The 14904-nt window shown below is 40.2% G+C and overlaps 1 protein-coding gene across 1 annotated transcript in view; it reads right to left on the bottom strand.

The window, feature by feature from the left end:
* Nucleotides 1–14904, bottom strand: part of LOC124803322 (protein unc-80 homolog) — a 995149-nt gene that overhangs the window by 66847 nt on the left and 913398 nt on the right. The window contains exons 58-59 of the mRNA XM_047264506.1: nt 13084–13249; nt 12732–12935 (exon numbers count right to left, since the gene is read on the bottom strand). Coding sequence (XP_047120462.1) covers nt 12732–12935; nt 13084–13249 — 370 coding nt within the window. The remainder of the gene's footprint in view (nt 1–12731; nt 12936–13083; nt 13250–14904) is intronic.

Genomic DNA, 14904 nt, shown 5'->3' with positions numbered 1-14904 from the left:
CCCTGCTGGAGAGCCACATTCAAAATCTGATCCAGTCCCGGAAAGTATCCTGTCACAAGTGGGGCACTTTTGTGGTTCTTCTGTGGGAGGTTCTGGGTTTGAGAGGATGAGGAAGTGGCTCTGGTTATTTGCTTCTGTACCAGGTCGGGAGGGTAGTTGCGGGATGCGAAAGCTGTTGTCAGGTTGTTGGTGTAATGCTTCAGGGATTCCGGACTGGAGCAGATTCGTTTGCCGCGAAGACCTAGGCTGTAGGGAAGGGACCGTTTGATGTGGAATGGGTGGCAGCTGTCGTAATGGAAGTACTGTTGCTTGTTGGTGGGTTTGATGTGGACGGATGTGCAAAGCTGGCCATTGGACAGGTGGAGGTCAACATCAAGGAAAGTGGCATGGGATTTGGAGTAGGACCAGGTGAATCTGATGGAACCAAAGGAGTTGAGGTTGGAGAGGAAATTCTGGAGTTCTTCTTCACTGTGAGTCCAGATCATGAAGATGTCAACAATAAATCTGTACCAAACTTTGGGTTGGCAGGCCTGGGTAACCAAGAAGGCTTCCTCTAAGCGACCCATGAATAGGTTGGCGTACGAAGGGGCCATCCTGGTACCTGTGGCTGTTCCCTTTAATTGTTGGTATGTCTGGTCTTCAAAAGTGAAGAAGTTGTGGGTCAGGATGAAGCTGGCTAAGGTAATGAGGAAAGAGGTTTTAGGTAGGGTGGCAGGTGATCGGCGTGAAAGGAAGTGCTCCATCGTAGCGAGGCCCTGGACTAGCGGGATATTTGTGTATATGGAAGTGGCATCAATGGTTACAAGGATGGTTTCTGGGGGTAACGGATTGGGTAAGGATTCCAGGCATTTGAGAAAGTGGTTGGTGTCTTTGATGAAGGATGGGAGACTGCATGTAATGGGTTGAAGGTGTTGATCTACGTAGGCAGAGATACGTTCTGTGGGGGCTTGGTAACCAGCTACAATGGGGCGGCCGGGATGATTGGGTATGTGAATTTTAGGAAGAAGGTAGAAGGTAGGGGTGTGGGGTGTTGGTAGGGTCAGGAGGTTGATGGAGTCAGGTGAAAGGTTTTGTAGGGGGCCTAAGGTTCTGAGGATTCCTTGAAGCTCCGCCTAGACATCAGGAATGGGATTACCTTGGCAAACTTTGTATGTGGTGTTGTCTGAAAGCTGACGCAGTCCCTCAGCCACATACTCCCGACGATCAAGTACCACGGTCGTGGAACCCTTGTCCGCCGGAAGAATGACGATGGACCGGTCAGCCTTCAGATCACGGATAGCCTGGGCTTCAGCAGTGGTGATGTTGGGAGTAGGATTAAGGTTTTTCAAGAAGGATTGAGAGGCAATCCTGGAAGTCAGAAATTCCTGGAAGGTTTGGAGAGGGTGATTTTGAGGAAGAGGAGGTGGGTCCCGCTGTGACGGAGGACGGAACTGTTTGCCAACCCAAAGTTTGGTACAGATTTATTGATGACATCTTCATGATCTGGACTCACAGTGAAGAAGAACTCCAGAATTTCCTCTCCAACCTCAACTCCTTTGGTTCCATTAGATTCACCTGGTCCTACTCCAAATCCCATGCCACTTTCCTTGATGTTGACCTCCACCTGTCCAATGGCTAGCTTCGCACGTCCGTCCACATCAAACCCACCAACAAGCAACAGTACTTCCATTACGACAGCTGCCACCCATTCCACATCAAATGGTCCCTTCCCTACAGCCTAGGTCTTCGCGGCAAACGAATCTGCTCCAGTCCAGAATCCCTGAAGCATTACACCAACAACCTGACAACAGCTTTCGCATCCCGCAACTACCCTCCCGACCTGGTGCAGAAGTAAATAACCGGAGCCACTTCCTCATCCTCTCAAACCCAGAACCTCCCACAGAAGAACCACAAATGTGCCCCACTTGTGACAGGATACTTTCCGGGACTGGATCAGATTTTGAATGTGGCTCTCCAGCAGGGATACGACTTCCTCAAATCCTGCCCTGAAATGAGATCCATCCTTCACGAAATCCTCCCCACTCCACCAAGAGTGTCTTTCCGCCGTCCACCTAACCTTCGTAACCTGTTAGTTCATCCCTATGAAATCCCCAAACCACCTTCCCTACCCTCTGGCTCCTACCCTTGTAACTGCCCCCGGTGTAAAACCGGTCCCATGCACCCTCCCACCACCACCTACTCCAGTCCTGTAACCCGGAAGGTGTACACGATCAAAGGCAGAGCCACGTGTGAAAGCACCCACGTGATCTACCAACTGACCTGCCTACACTGTGACACATTCTATGTGGGAATGACCAGCAACAAACTGTCCATTCGCATGAATGGACACAGGCAGACAGTGTTTGTTGGTAATGAGGATCACCCTGTGGCTAAACATGCCTTGGTGCACGGCCAGCACATCTTGGCACAGTGTTACACCGTCCGGGTTATCTGGATACTTCCCACTAACACCAACCTATCTGAACTCCGGAGATGGGAACTTGCTCTTCAATATATCCTCTCTTCCCGTTATCCACCAGGCCTCAACCTCCGCTAATTTCAAGTTGCCGCCACTCATACCTCACCTGTCATTCAACATCTTTGCCTCTGCACTTCTGCCTCGACTGACATCTCTGCCCAAACTCTTTGTTTTTAAATATGTCTGCTTGTGTCTGTATATGTGTGGATGGATATGTGTGTGTGTGCGAGTGTATACCCGTCCTTTTTTCCCCCTAAGGTAAGTCTTTCCGCTCCCGGGATTGGAATGACTCCTTACCCTCTCCCTTAAAACCCACATCCTTTCGTCTTTCCCTCTCCTTCATTCTTTCCTGATGAGGCAACAGCTTGTTGCAAAAGCTTGAACTCTGTCTGTATGTTTGTGTTTCTTTGTGTGTCTGTCGACCTGCCAGCACTTTCATTTGGTAAGTCACATCATCTTTGTCTTTAGATACATTATTCTACTTTCAATCATCTCTCTAACTGTAGGCATGAGTATGCCTCAGTTGATTCACATAGTACCTAATCTCTTTCCTGTAAATATTTGTATTTGTTATTTCAAGTTCATTTTGTCAACTTTGCACTTTTAATGAGTCACTGCAACATAGAGGCAGCAATTCACTATTTACATAACATTATAATACAGTAGGCTGCCAATGTACAGCTTATTTGCTATCTTATGATACTCTTATTTAAAACAAGTTCTTTACTATTACAGTATATTGGTTTTGTATGACGTTTTATTATTTTCATGTAACTTATCTCATTTTATAGCCACACTTATGTACATTCTTGCACTCAGAACCAGGTCATAATAAAACATATACAGTAATTACAGTGGAAGTTTGATTTTTACATTCTCCAAATTTATATTTGTCATGATTCTATACCATAAATTCATAGACCCTGTGAAAAACCTTGAGATCAATGGTAAAAATTCCCTGATTTTAATTTCTACCTAGTAAGGTTTACCTCAATTCTAAGTTCTTACTTGAAATCTTGCTTGAATTCATCCTGTTTGCTTCCTTTTGACTTTTGATGTGGCTGAATGAGTTATAAGTGGCACAGACAGATGGTTTGCATCATGGTTGGTGGTGGAGTTAAGGGAATATTTTAGGTCATTGTGGAGAGGAGAGATGTGAGAAGGGAAATGCTCATGTAATTCACAATCAGTGTCACCACTGCAACTTGCAACATATAACTTCACCACACAATTATGATACAACTACTGCTAGGTTGCAACAGTAATGGAAAAACAAGGCAGTTGACACAAAGTGTTCTGGACTGAGCAAATATGTGATGAAGGGTCCCGGCCACTATCTCTTCTTGTGCCACTTATGACTCAGTCTCATCTTTTTGCATGTATTTCTGGTGTACTGTATTCAGCAACATTATCAATGATAAACCTTTTAAATTCAAACACTGAGTCTCAATGATTATGCTGCTCATAAATGAGGAAACTTCACCCATTTCCAGCTAGTGAATTCCTGTTGACTAGTGACTTGCTAAGTCCCCCAACAGCCAATGCAGCCACCACACCACACTAAGACATGTAAAATGAGCTTGCATGCTGGATGTGTGCAGAGGGGAGTGGCCCTTCTGAAATGGGAGTGCAGGTAGGGGTGAAAGCATTTTGTGAAGTGCAGAAAATATGCTTTTCATGCAGATGATGTGCTATGAGAGATGTCACACAGTAACAGAACAAGGGTTTTCTGGCAGCACATTTTAAAGACTTTTGTGTTCAAATCTGACATGGTACAACTGCAACAACTACAAACACGACATGTCTATACTTGGCACCACAAAGACCACACACTGTAGATCATAAAGATTGGCAGCAGTGATACAGGGCATGAAGCAAAACTGTAGCATCTGAGCTTTGTTTTAAATTTACATTTTACACAGTGTACAGAAATTCACTGAGCCAACTTCTAATAAGCTTGTAATGTCAATTGTGGAAGTAAACTCATTTTTTCACATATCTGTTTCTCTCATCAGGCCGAAAATAACACTTTAATGGTGGTGAGCATATGAAGTGTGGCTCCTAAGAAAAGCATTAAACAAAAACAGCAATGCTAACAAAGTATGCCATTAAGCAAATGTCTGCATTTATGCTTATATTTAACCACTTAGCTAATGTGACATTTTTGGTTTAATTCAAAATGTTCATAAATTTTTGCTTTTTTCTGGGTGAGCACAATGGATGATCTCTCAAAAACGCATGTTTTGAACATATAATCTGAGGTCATAGCATGTTGTAAAACAGCTCAATTACCTTGTACCCAGATATCAATTTCAACTGTTTGATGAGTTCTTACATTCTGTTACATATCTGTGATTTTTTAAGAACTGATGAAATTCATACCACAATTTATTGTGTAAACATTGAATTGTACATTTAATTTCCTACACTTAGACACTCACACACTTGTTTATGACATGTGATATATGAGTAGACGTCAGTATGTCACTCATTGTAGTAATTACTTCTTGACTGCTGGAGTAATTAATTAAGCCTCATTAATAAATAGTCAACGACTAACAAACAAATTTTCCATGCTGCATTTCCTGAATATTTCATTTTTTATATTCTTTTAATCCTAATGACATGTCTTCATTTCATTTTGAATATAAAAAGTTTTAATTTTGGTGGAGATGTATAAGGATACAGTACCCTTGCATGTTTGAATGTAATAAAATTGCTGATGCCAACAATGCTTAGTAGCAGGCTTGGCAAAGAGAGAGTAGTTTGCGTCTGACTTTGGTGAGCTAATGGTGAGCTCAAACAAAAGACTGTTGCATGATTGATTCAGTGGCACACAGTATTAGCAACAAATATGCACTTTTGAAGTGTCTGCAAGTGAGTAGAATGCATGCATATATAAATAGTGTTTCATTTTCACTTAACTGTATGTTCTTAATTTATCAGTAGAAATTCTTGCAACATACAGGGTGAAGCAAAATTCATGCATTCAGGCTTCGCAGCATGACTCCTCAAATGCCAGGGATAAACAAATGTCTCTCACAAAATTTTGACTGGCAAGTACATCCGGCAGAAAAGGATGTTAATGAGTGGCAATATGACAACACTGTCAGCACATATATTAGTCATGATGTACAGTTGGTGCAGTAGATAGAGTTTTGGGGTAGCATGCAGGAGGTCGATAGTTCGATTCTGGGTTGAGGCATATGTTTTTTATTTGGTAAATGTAGTCCAGATGGTATGGTATATGGCATCTTAATCATCAACAGCAATTGCAGTGGGTCTCTAGAAAACATTGGCACTTACATACTACAATCGTAGAAATGGAAGATTGATCAGCTTTGAAAGAAGCTCTTTCCAGGTTGTGGGTGGGAATTTATTTGCAACACTTCATCTACTAGATGCGAAATCCGTTTTCTTTGTAACCTCCTCCAATGGTCCCATAGATTAGTACCAATTATTATTTCTGCCTTGTTACCAGTACAACTAGTAATGTGATTTGCAAATAAAGTCCAAATTCGGTTACTCTTTGTAAGTGTTATCACAATGGTCCCACTAATTATGCACTTCAACATTGAGTCTGGTAACCACACGCTGTTTAGTACATATCTCAATGCATTATTATTATTATTTCTTTCTTGTCTCAGACATTATGTCTGGTTAAAAATGGAAGGTGATGCGGACCTTGATCAAGCGTGACTTCCTTTTAACTGTACGGTATATGTTACATTGCATTTAGGAACTTTCGGGTAATTGAACAAGTGTCAATAATGACAGATTTCTGTAGTTGTATATATAAGTTTGGATGTAGCTGTATTGCATTGATGTACTGGTGGATATTGTGTGGTATGACTCCTGTAGTTGATAGTATAATTGGTATAATGTCAACTTTATCCTGATGCCACATGTCCTTGACTTCCTCAGCCAGTTGGATGTATTTTTCAATTTTTTCTCCTGTTTTCTTTTGTATATTTGTTGTATTGGGTATGGATATTTCGATTAGTTGTGTTAATTTCTTCTTTTTATTGGTGTGTATGATGTCAGGTTTGTTATGTGGTGTTGTTTTATCTGTTATAATGGTTCTGTTCCAGTATAATTTGTATTCATCGTTCTCCAGTACATTTTGTGGTGCATAGTTGTATGTGGGAACATGTTGTTTTATAAGTTTATGTTGTAAGGCAAGCTGTTGATGTATTATTTTTGCTGCATTGTCATGTCTTCTGGGGTATTCTGTATTTGCTAGTATTGTACATCCACTTGTGATGTGATCTATCGTTTCTATTTGTTGTTTGCAAAGTCTGCATTTATCTGTTGTGGTATTGGGATCTTTAATAATATGCTTGCTGTAATATCTGGTGTTTATTGTTTGATCCTGTACTGCAATCATGAATCCTTCCGTCTCACTGTATATATTGCCTTTTCTTAGCCATGTGTTGGATGCGTCTTGATCGATGTGTGGTTGTGTTAGATGATACGGGTGCTTGCCATGTAGTGTTTTCTTTTTCCAATTTACTTTCTTCGTATCTGTTGATGTTATGTGATCTAAAGGGTTGTAGAAGTGGTTATGAAATTGCAGTGGTGTAGCCGATGTATTTATATGAGTGATTGCTTTGTGTATTTTGCTAGTTTCTGCTCGTTCTATAAAGAATTTTCTTAAATTGTGTACCTGTCCATAATGTAGGTTTTTTATGTCGATAAATCTCCTTCCTCCTTCCTTTCTGCTTAATGTGAATCTTTCAGTTGCTGAATGTATGTGATGTATTCTATATTTGTGGCATTGTGATCGTGTAAGTGTATTGAGTGCTTTTAGGTCTGTGTTACTCCATTTCACTACTCCAAATGAGTAGGTCAGTATTGGTATAGCATAAGTATTTATAGCTTTTGTCTTGTTTCTTGCTGTCAATTCTGTTTTCAGTATTTTTGTTAGTCTTTGTCTATATTTTTCTTTTAGTTCTTCTTTAATATTTGTATTATCTATTCCTATTTTTTGTCTGTATCCTAGATATTTATAGGCATCTGTTTTTTCCATCGCTTCTATGCAGTCGCTGTGGTTATCCAATATGTAATCTTCTTGTTTAGTGTGTTTTCCCTTGACTATGCTATTTTTCTTACATTTGTCTGTTCCAAAAGCCATATTTATATCATTGCTGAATACTTCTGTTATCTTTAGTAATTGGTTGAGCTGTTGATTTGTTGCTGCCAGTAGTTTTAGATCATCCATGTATAGCAGATGTGTGATTTTGTGTGGGTATGTTCCAGTAATATTGTATCCATAATTTGTATTATTTAGCATGTTAGATAGTGGGTTCAGAGCAAGGCAGAACCAGAAAGGACTTAATGAGTCTCCTTGGTATATTCCACACTTAATCTGTATTGGCTGTGATGTGATAGTATTTGAATTTGTTTGGATATTAAGTGTGGTTTTCCAATTTTCCATTACTATGTTTAGGAACTGTATCAATTTAGGATCTACTTTGTATATTTCCAATATTTGTAGTAACCATGAGTGGGGTACACTATCAAAAGCTTTTTGGTAATCAATGTATGCATAGTGTAGCGACCTTTGTTTAGTTTTAGCTTGATATGTCACCTCTGCATCTATTATCAGTTGCTCCTTACATCCGCGTGCTCCTTTGCAACAGCCTTTTTGTTCTTCATTTATAATTTTGTTCTGTGTTGTATGTGTCATTAATTTCTGTGTAATGACTGAAGTTAATATTTTGTATATTGTTGGTAGGCATGTTATGGGGCGATATTTAGCTGGGTTTGCTGTGTCTGCTTGAACTTTAGGTTTCAGATAAGTTATTCCATGTGTAAGTGTATCAGGGAATGTGTATGGGTCTGCAATATAACTGTTAAATAATTTAGTTAGATGTGAATGTGTTGAGGTGAATTTCTTTAGCCAGAAATTTGCTATTTTATGTTTTCCAGGGGCTTTCCAATTGTGAGTAGAATTAATTGCTTGGGTGACTTCATGTTGCAAAATTATCACTTCAGGCATTTGTGGTATCATCTTGTACGTATCTGTTTCTGCTTGTATCCACCGTGCATGCCTATTATGTTGTACCGGGTTTGACCATATGTTGCTCCAGAAGTGTTCCATGTCTGTTATGTTTGGTGGATTGTCTATTTTAATGTGTGTGTTATCAATTGTCTGGTAAAATTTCTTGAATGTTTGGTTTTGTTTCCTTCTATTTTCGCTTTTTTTGTATCTTCTAAGTCGTTTGGCCAATGCTTGTAATTTCTGCTTCTTTTCATCTAATTGCTCTATCACTTCTTGTTGTGAGATTTTACCCAATGTTTTTCGTTTTTTTCCTGACATTTCATTTCTTATAAATTGTGTTAGCTGTCTGATGTCTTTTCTCAGTTTTTCTATTCTGATCTGTAGCCTGTGTTGCCATGCTGGTTTTGTGGGTTTCTTCTGTGTGTTGGTTGGTTCTGATCTCTGCCTAGTGTGTACATTTAGTGTAGTGAGTGCTCCTATATAAACCAGTAGTTGTAACTCTTCCATAGTTGTGTTTTCATTTATTTTGTTGTGTATGATTGTGTTGATAGTTTTTATTGTTGTTTCGACTTGTGGGTTATTTGGCAGTCTATGCAAGAATGGTCTAATGTCTGTATTTGTGTCTTTGTATTCTATATATGTCAGCTGAAATTTTTCTTCTATATCTAACATGTGTGTTACTTCGTGTTCTATTTGTGCTTGTTCTGGTGGCTGTCTTAAGATTTCATTTTCCTCTGACTGTTTAATTGATGTGTGTTGTTCTTTGTTTGTTTGCTCTGGGATGTTTGAGTCCATTACAGTATTTTCTTCTTCTTCTGATTGCACATTATTTTGTTCCAGTATTTGTTGTACTTGTTGTTTGATGTTTTCTAATTCTGACTGGGGTATCCTGTTATTTTTTATTGTTACATGTATCTGATCAGCTAGTCGTTGTTCTGATAAAAATTTTAATTCTGGGTATCTGGTAATAAATGTTGTGTATAGTTGTGATCTGTATCCAGTTGTGTTGGTTCCTAGGTTTGTTGCTTGGTAATAAGAGAACATGAGGTGTCAATTAACTTCATCTGACTATCTCATCCTCTGTCTTTGTTTTCCTTCTAGGGTGGTTGCAGGAAGCATATCCTGCAAAACACCTCTATTTGGATTTGAATCATTTTCCAGTTGGCTAGCAGTGTCGTTACCATTGTGGGCGGGCATAGGGTTCAAGCGTCGTCCCCGACCATGACGGCGCTTGTCCGAGGCTTCTTTAGTTCTGTCCTGAACCAACTAATCACACTAAAAGGGGGGTTAGCCCTATTAGTGGTTTGTTCTTTTCATCGCCTTTTACGACTGGCAGAACATACCGGAGGCCTATTCTTTTCCCGGGCCTCCACGGGAATTATTATTATTATTATTATTCTATCAATGGGATTGTGAAAACATCACGTCTATTACCATCATGGAAACAGCGTAATTTGAAACTGAACATTTCAGAATTAGCGGTGTCAGGATGAAACATGCAGAACAATATCTGTCAGAGGGGTAATGTGCGTTAGGTGGAACAGCACACAGGACTGACGGTGTGTTTATACTATTTGTGCTGTCCACCAGACAAGGACTAGCTGCGTGAGGAGTAATGCGCCCGTGACGGACTCCAACGTACATGCATACACGTATCGAATTTTCTCATAGCAAACCTCTAAACCAGTGTGGCAGACATATGGGATACACAAATGATGAATATGTGTATAAGCTTGTGGTCCCTGGTGCGTCTGATAACCGGGCTGCTGTTCCCACTCATGAATATGCTGCTAGATATCCTCGTCGATGCCATCCGGATAAAAATGTGTTTCGTCGTCTGGAGCTGCACCTTCGGGAGTCAGGTTCTCTCCTTCCACCATCATGTGACAGAAGTCTTCCACGGACTTGCTGTACTCCAGCTACTGAGGGAGCTATTCTGGAGGTCATATGCCAAGAACCTAAGCGAAGTACACACAGCATAGCAAGGCAGTTGCATGTCTCGCAACACATGGTCAGTAATGTGCTGCATGAGGATGGGCTGCACCCCTATCATTATGCTTTCATGCAACACCTGCATCCTGCAGATCGCCATCAGCAGATGCAATTCTGTGAATGGTTCCAACAACAACAGGAAGCCAATGATGACTTTGTGAACACTGTAATAGGGCCATATGAAGCAGCATTCACTCGTGAGGATGTCTTCAATATGCACAATGCTCCCACCATTGGTGTGAGGTTAACCTGCACGTCGCCCACAATTGTGGATATCCAGTTCGCTTTGGTATCAATTTCTGGGCTGGAATATTGAAAGACAGGTGTTTGGGCCCCTACATGTTGCCTGACCAGATGACTGCATGAAGGTATCATGCATTCCTCTCAAACTATCTGTCTATTACGCTGGAAGATGTTCCACTACATGTTCAGCAGAGGATATGGTTCCAACATGACGGTGCACCTCTATACTCTGAAATTAATGTGAGACAGTATTTGGACAGAACATTTCTAGGGAAATGGCTCAGACTTGGAGGTCCAGTTGTATGGCCAACATGTTCACCTGACATAAATCCCATGGATTTCTTCCTGTGGGGGCACCTGAAGGGGCACGTGTTCTCTACTCTGCTGGTGAATGTAGAACAATTGGTAGTGCATGTTCCTGATGCTCTTGTTACTGTGGATGCAGCTTTGCTGCAAAGGGTCCAGACCTGTATGATCCGGCAGGTTGCACAATGTTTGGACATGCAGGGAGGTCGCTATGAGCATCTGTTGCTCTGAAGACAACGTATTCTGTTGTGAAGGTCATGTGGTCATTAATATGGACATTATTATTATCAATGGTTGCTAATATGTGACACCTGAGCATTCATATTACATGTAGTATAAATGACAAGTAGATGTTGTGTTATTGTACTGTGCTATCATCTTCAGCATCTCAAAACTGACATTGTTTTTGTAGTTATTCTGTCCTATGACAGGTCATTTGTTTCAACAGTATATTTCTTATTTGTCTAACAAGGTATTTGTTACTTCCTGGCAGATTAAAACTGTGTGCCCGACCGAGACTCGAACTCGGGACCTTTGCCTTTCGCGGGCAAGTGCTATACCATCTGAGCTACCAAAGCACGACTCACGCCCAGTACTCACAGCTTTACTTCTGCCAGTATCTCGTCTCCTACCTTCCAAACTTTACAGAAGCTCTCCTGCGAAGAGCACTTGCCCGCGAAAGGCAAAGGTCCCGAGTTCGAGTCTCGGTCGGGCACACAGTTTTAATCTGCCAGAAAGTTTCATATCAGCGCACACTCCGCTGCAGAGTGAAAACCTCATTCTGGAAACATCCCCCAGGCTGTGGCTACGCCATGTCTCCGCAATATCCTTTCTTTCAGTAGTGCTAGTTCTGCAAGGTTCGCAGGAGAGCTTCTGTAAAGTTTGGAAGGTAGGAGATGAGATACTGGCAGAAGTAAAGCTGTGAGCACTGGGCGTGAGTCGTGCTTCGGTAGCTCAGATGGTAGAGCACTTGCCCGCGAAAGGCAAAGGTCCCGAGTTCGATTCTCGGTCGGGCACACAGTTTTAACCTGCCAGGAAGTTTCATATCAGCGCACACTCCGCTGCAGAGTGAAAATCTCATTCAAGGTATTTGTTATTTTGAGTGTTACAAAATCTTTAAATTTAGGATACATGTGACCTAAGAAATGGTGTATATTACAGAACAAAATGTCAAAATGAAATAAGCAAATTAAAAAAAAAAAAGTGCCTCAATCCAGGATCGAACCCTCGACCTCCTGCATGGTAACCCAAAAGTCTACCCACTGTACCAACTTGAGAGCAATACTTATGTGTGTTGACAGAGACTGTTACTGTACATATGGTTACAGTGTCATCAGATTGCCACTCTTTAACGTCTTTTTTCTGCCGGATGTACTTGCCAGACGAAATGAAAGCGACATTTTTTTTATCTCTCTCATGTGAGGAGTGATGCTGTGAAGCCCGAGTGTGCGAATTTCGCTTCACCCTGTATGTCTACCTTTTGTAACCAGTAAAATTCACCAAATCAGAAAAAGAATAAAATCACTATGTTACAATAATATATTATAATACATATTAATATATATGACATCAGAGTAAAGAATAAGTTCATCCCAATGGAATGAAAAATATTTTGTCTTGTCCATTAATTGAATCAGCTGAGTATTTTCACACTGAAGCTCAGATAACTAAGTAAAGAGCATGTTGCAGCCATTTTGAGAGTAGATAAAAAGTGATGCGTCGAAATACCTCTGTGCTTTTGTGATTGTGGTAAACTGTGGCCACCAGCTGCATCATTGTTGTTTTTATTATTGGATTCTCTGGAACAGCCCAATTCACCAGTTAACAGATCTGCTATTAGAGAAGATCGACCTGGCCTTGAAGTGGTAGTTGCAGGTTCTGGAACTGGAGGGTCAGCTACTGTTGTAGCATGTCTACTTTCCCGTTGATCATCTGCATATATAAAGAATAACTCACTGACATTTCCTGTTAGGTAACAAAAAAATATTTCTATGTCACATGATATAAAATAAAACTGGATGCAAGTGCCACTGCCCATTTCTATAAATCTTTTGAAACCAGTAGTTTCAGGTATATTTACCATACTGATTATCCTCTAACTCTTCCTTTAGTTCTTTCATTTCATGAGCTAAGTCCATCAGCAAAGATCCACGCCCTTTTGGCGTGGGTAAATTTAGTCCACGCAGTTTTTCTCTGATAATGTGTTGCATATGTCTTTCTTGATCTGATGCTGGAGGCTGGTTGACCTGTAAACAATAGCACTGCTATAGAAAATATCACTATTTAAACAGACTACATATACTGACGCTCGACCAGAGATTCCTGGAATATTTTTCTATATCCTCACCATCTTCTTAGGCTTTTCACATTTCTTATAATCATTCTGGTCTGTACAACTGTGACTTCACAATGACAATGATGCTCAACCTTGAGTTTGGTGAAGGATTCTGTTATTGGATGCATTCACTGGAGCCACAAAATCTTCTTAACATCAAAATGGAGGAGGAGCAGAGGGGGTGGACAGGGAAAAGGGGGGGGGGGGACTAATTTATGTGGACTGATGTTTAGTGTGATACAAATAGCATCTGTTCAACTACTGTGATTTTGAATATTTTCACCAGCAACAGGGACCCAGAGTAAACTTTATTCCACCTGAAAGAGCTTCTACCAAAATTAAAAATTGCACTTTAGACAGAACCATATTTTTGAAATAACATGCACTGGCATTTTCCATCAAAATTAAAAGGTTTTTAAAATATGAATTTCTGATATAAATATGAGAAGATTAATGGAAAAGTGATGAAAATAACCCCTCTAATGTGATGTCATCACTGCCATAAATTTTGATAATTACAGTTTTGAATCAATAATATGCAGTACTGGAGATTTATGTAAGAATATTATAAAAATGAAAGTTCATTAAAGAACGTAAAGGAAAATCTATTATTTACAATATGCACCAGATTTTTTTTCTAAATCACAATCATGAAGATGGCAAAGAAAAGGAAAGTGCTTGTAATTGTCATGATTATTAGCTAGCAGAATGCATCACGAAAAGCTAATTTTTGGTCAGTCAAGTTTGAGAAAAGAAATAAACAAAATGGTCTAAAGTTGAAATAAATCTATGACAGGGAAGTGTGCTGTTTTCTATACTATTCATCATGGTCATGGAGGAAATTCATACTATTAGCCAGCCAGTGTGGCCGTGCGGTTCTAGGCGCTTCAGTCTGGAACTGCGTGACCACTACGGTCGCAGGTTCGAATGCTGCCTCGGGCATGGATGTGTGTGATGTCCTTAGGTTAGTTAGGTTTAAGTAGTTCTAAGTTCTAGGGGACTGATGACCACAGATATTAAGTCCCATAGTGCTCAGAGCCATTTGAACCATTCGAATCATACTATTAAATGAAATTAAGAAGAGATGCAACTAAAGCCATATTGTTTGCAATTTTGCTGTACTAACATGTTTATTCGTTAATTTTTCTCAGACTAGCTGTCTAAGCACGATGTCATAGGTTTTCTCAATACCAGTAAATGTCATCACCATCTCTTTTTCCAGATTCCCATCTTTTCTCCATTACATGTCTTAATGTAAAGATCATGTCAAATGTTCTTTTCTGAGACTTTATACAAACAACTCTCATTGGGTCAACAGATGTTATATAGTACTGTACTCACAGCATCTTTGTTTTTTAATATATTTTTCCCCCCACACACACACAATAGAAAGAAACATTCCACATGGGAAAACTATATTAAAAAAAATGCTGCGATTTACCAAACGAGAAAGTGCTGGTAGATAGACGCAATAAAAAACACACAAACACACACACAAACTTCAAGCTTTCGCAACCCATGGTTGCTTCATCAGGAAAGAGGGAAGGAGAGTGAAAGACGAAAGGA

Source organism: Schistocerca piceifrons, chromosome 6 (genome assembly GCF_021461385.2).
Source record: "Schistocerca piceifrons isolate TAMUIC-IGC-003096 chromosome 6, iqSchPice1.1, whole genome shotgun sequence".
In the NCBI taxonomy this organism is placed as follows: domain Eukaryota; kingdom Metazoa; phylum Arthropoda; class Insecta; order Orthoptera; family Acrididae; genus Schistocerca; species Schistocerca piceifrons.
Note: the sequence above shows the minus strand (reverse complement) of the source record. Positions and strands in the feature narration are given on the sequence as shown.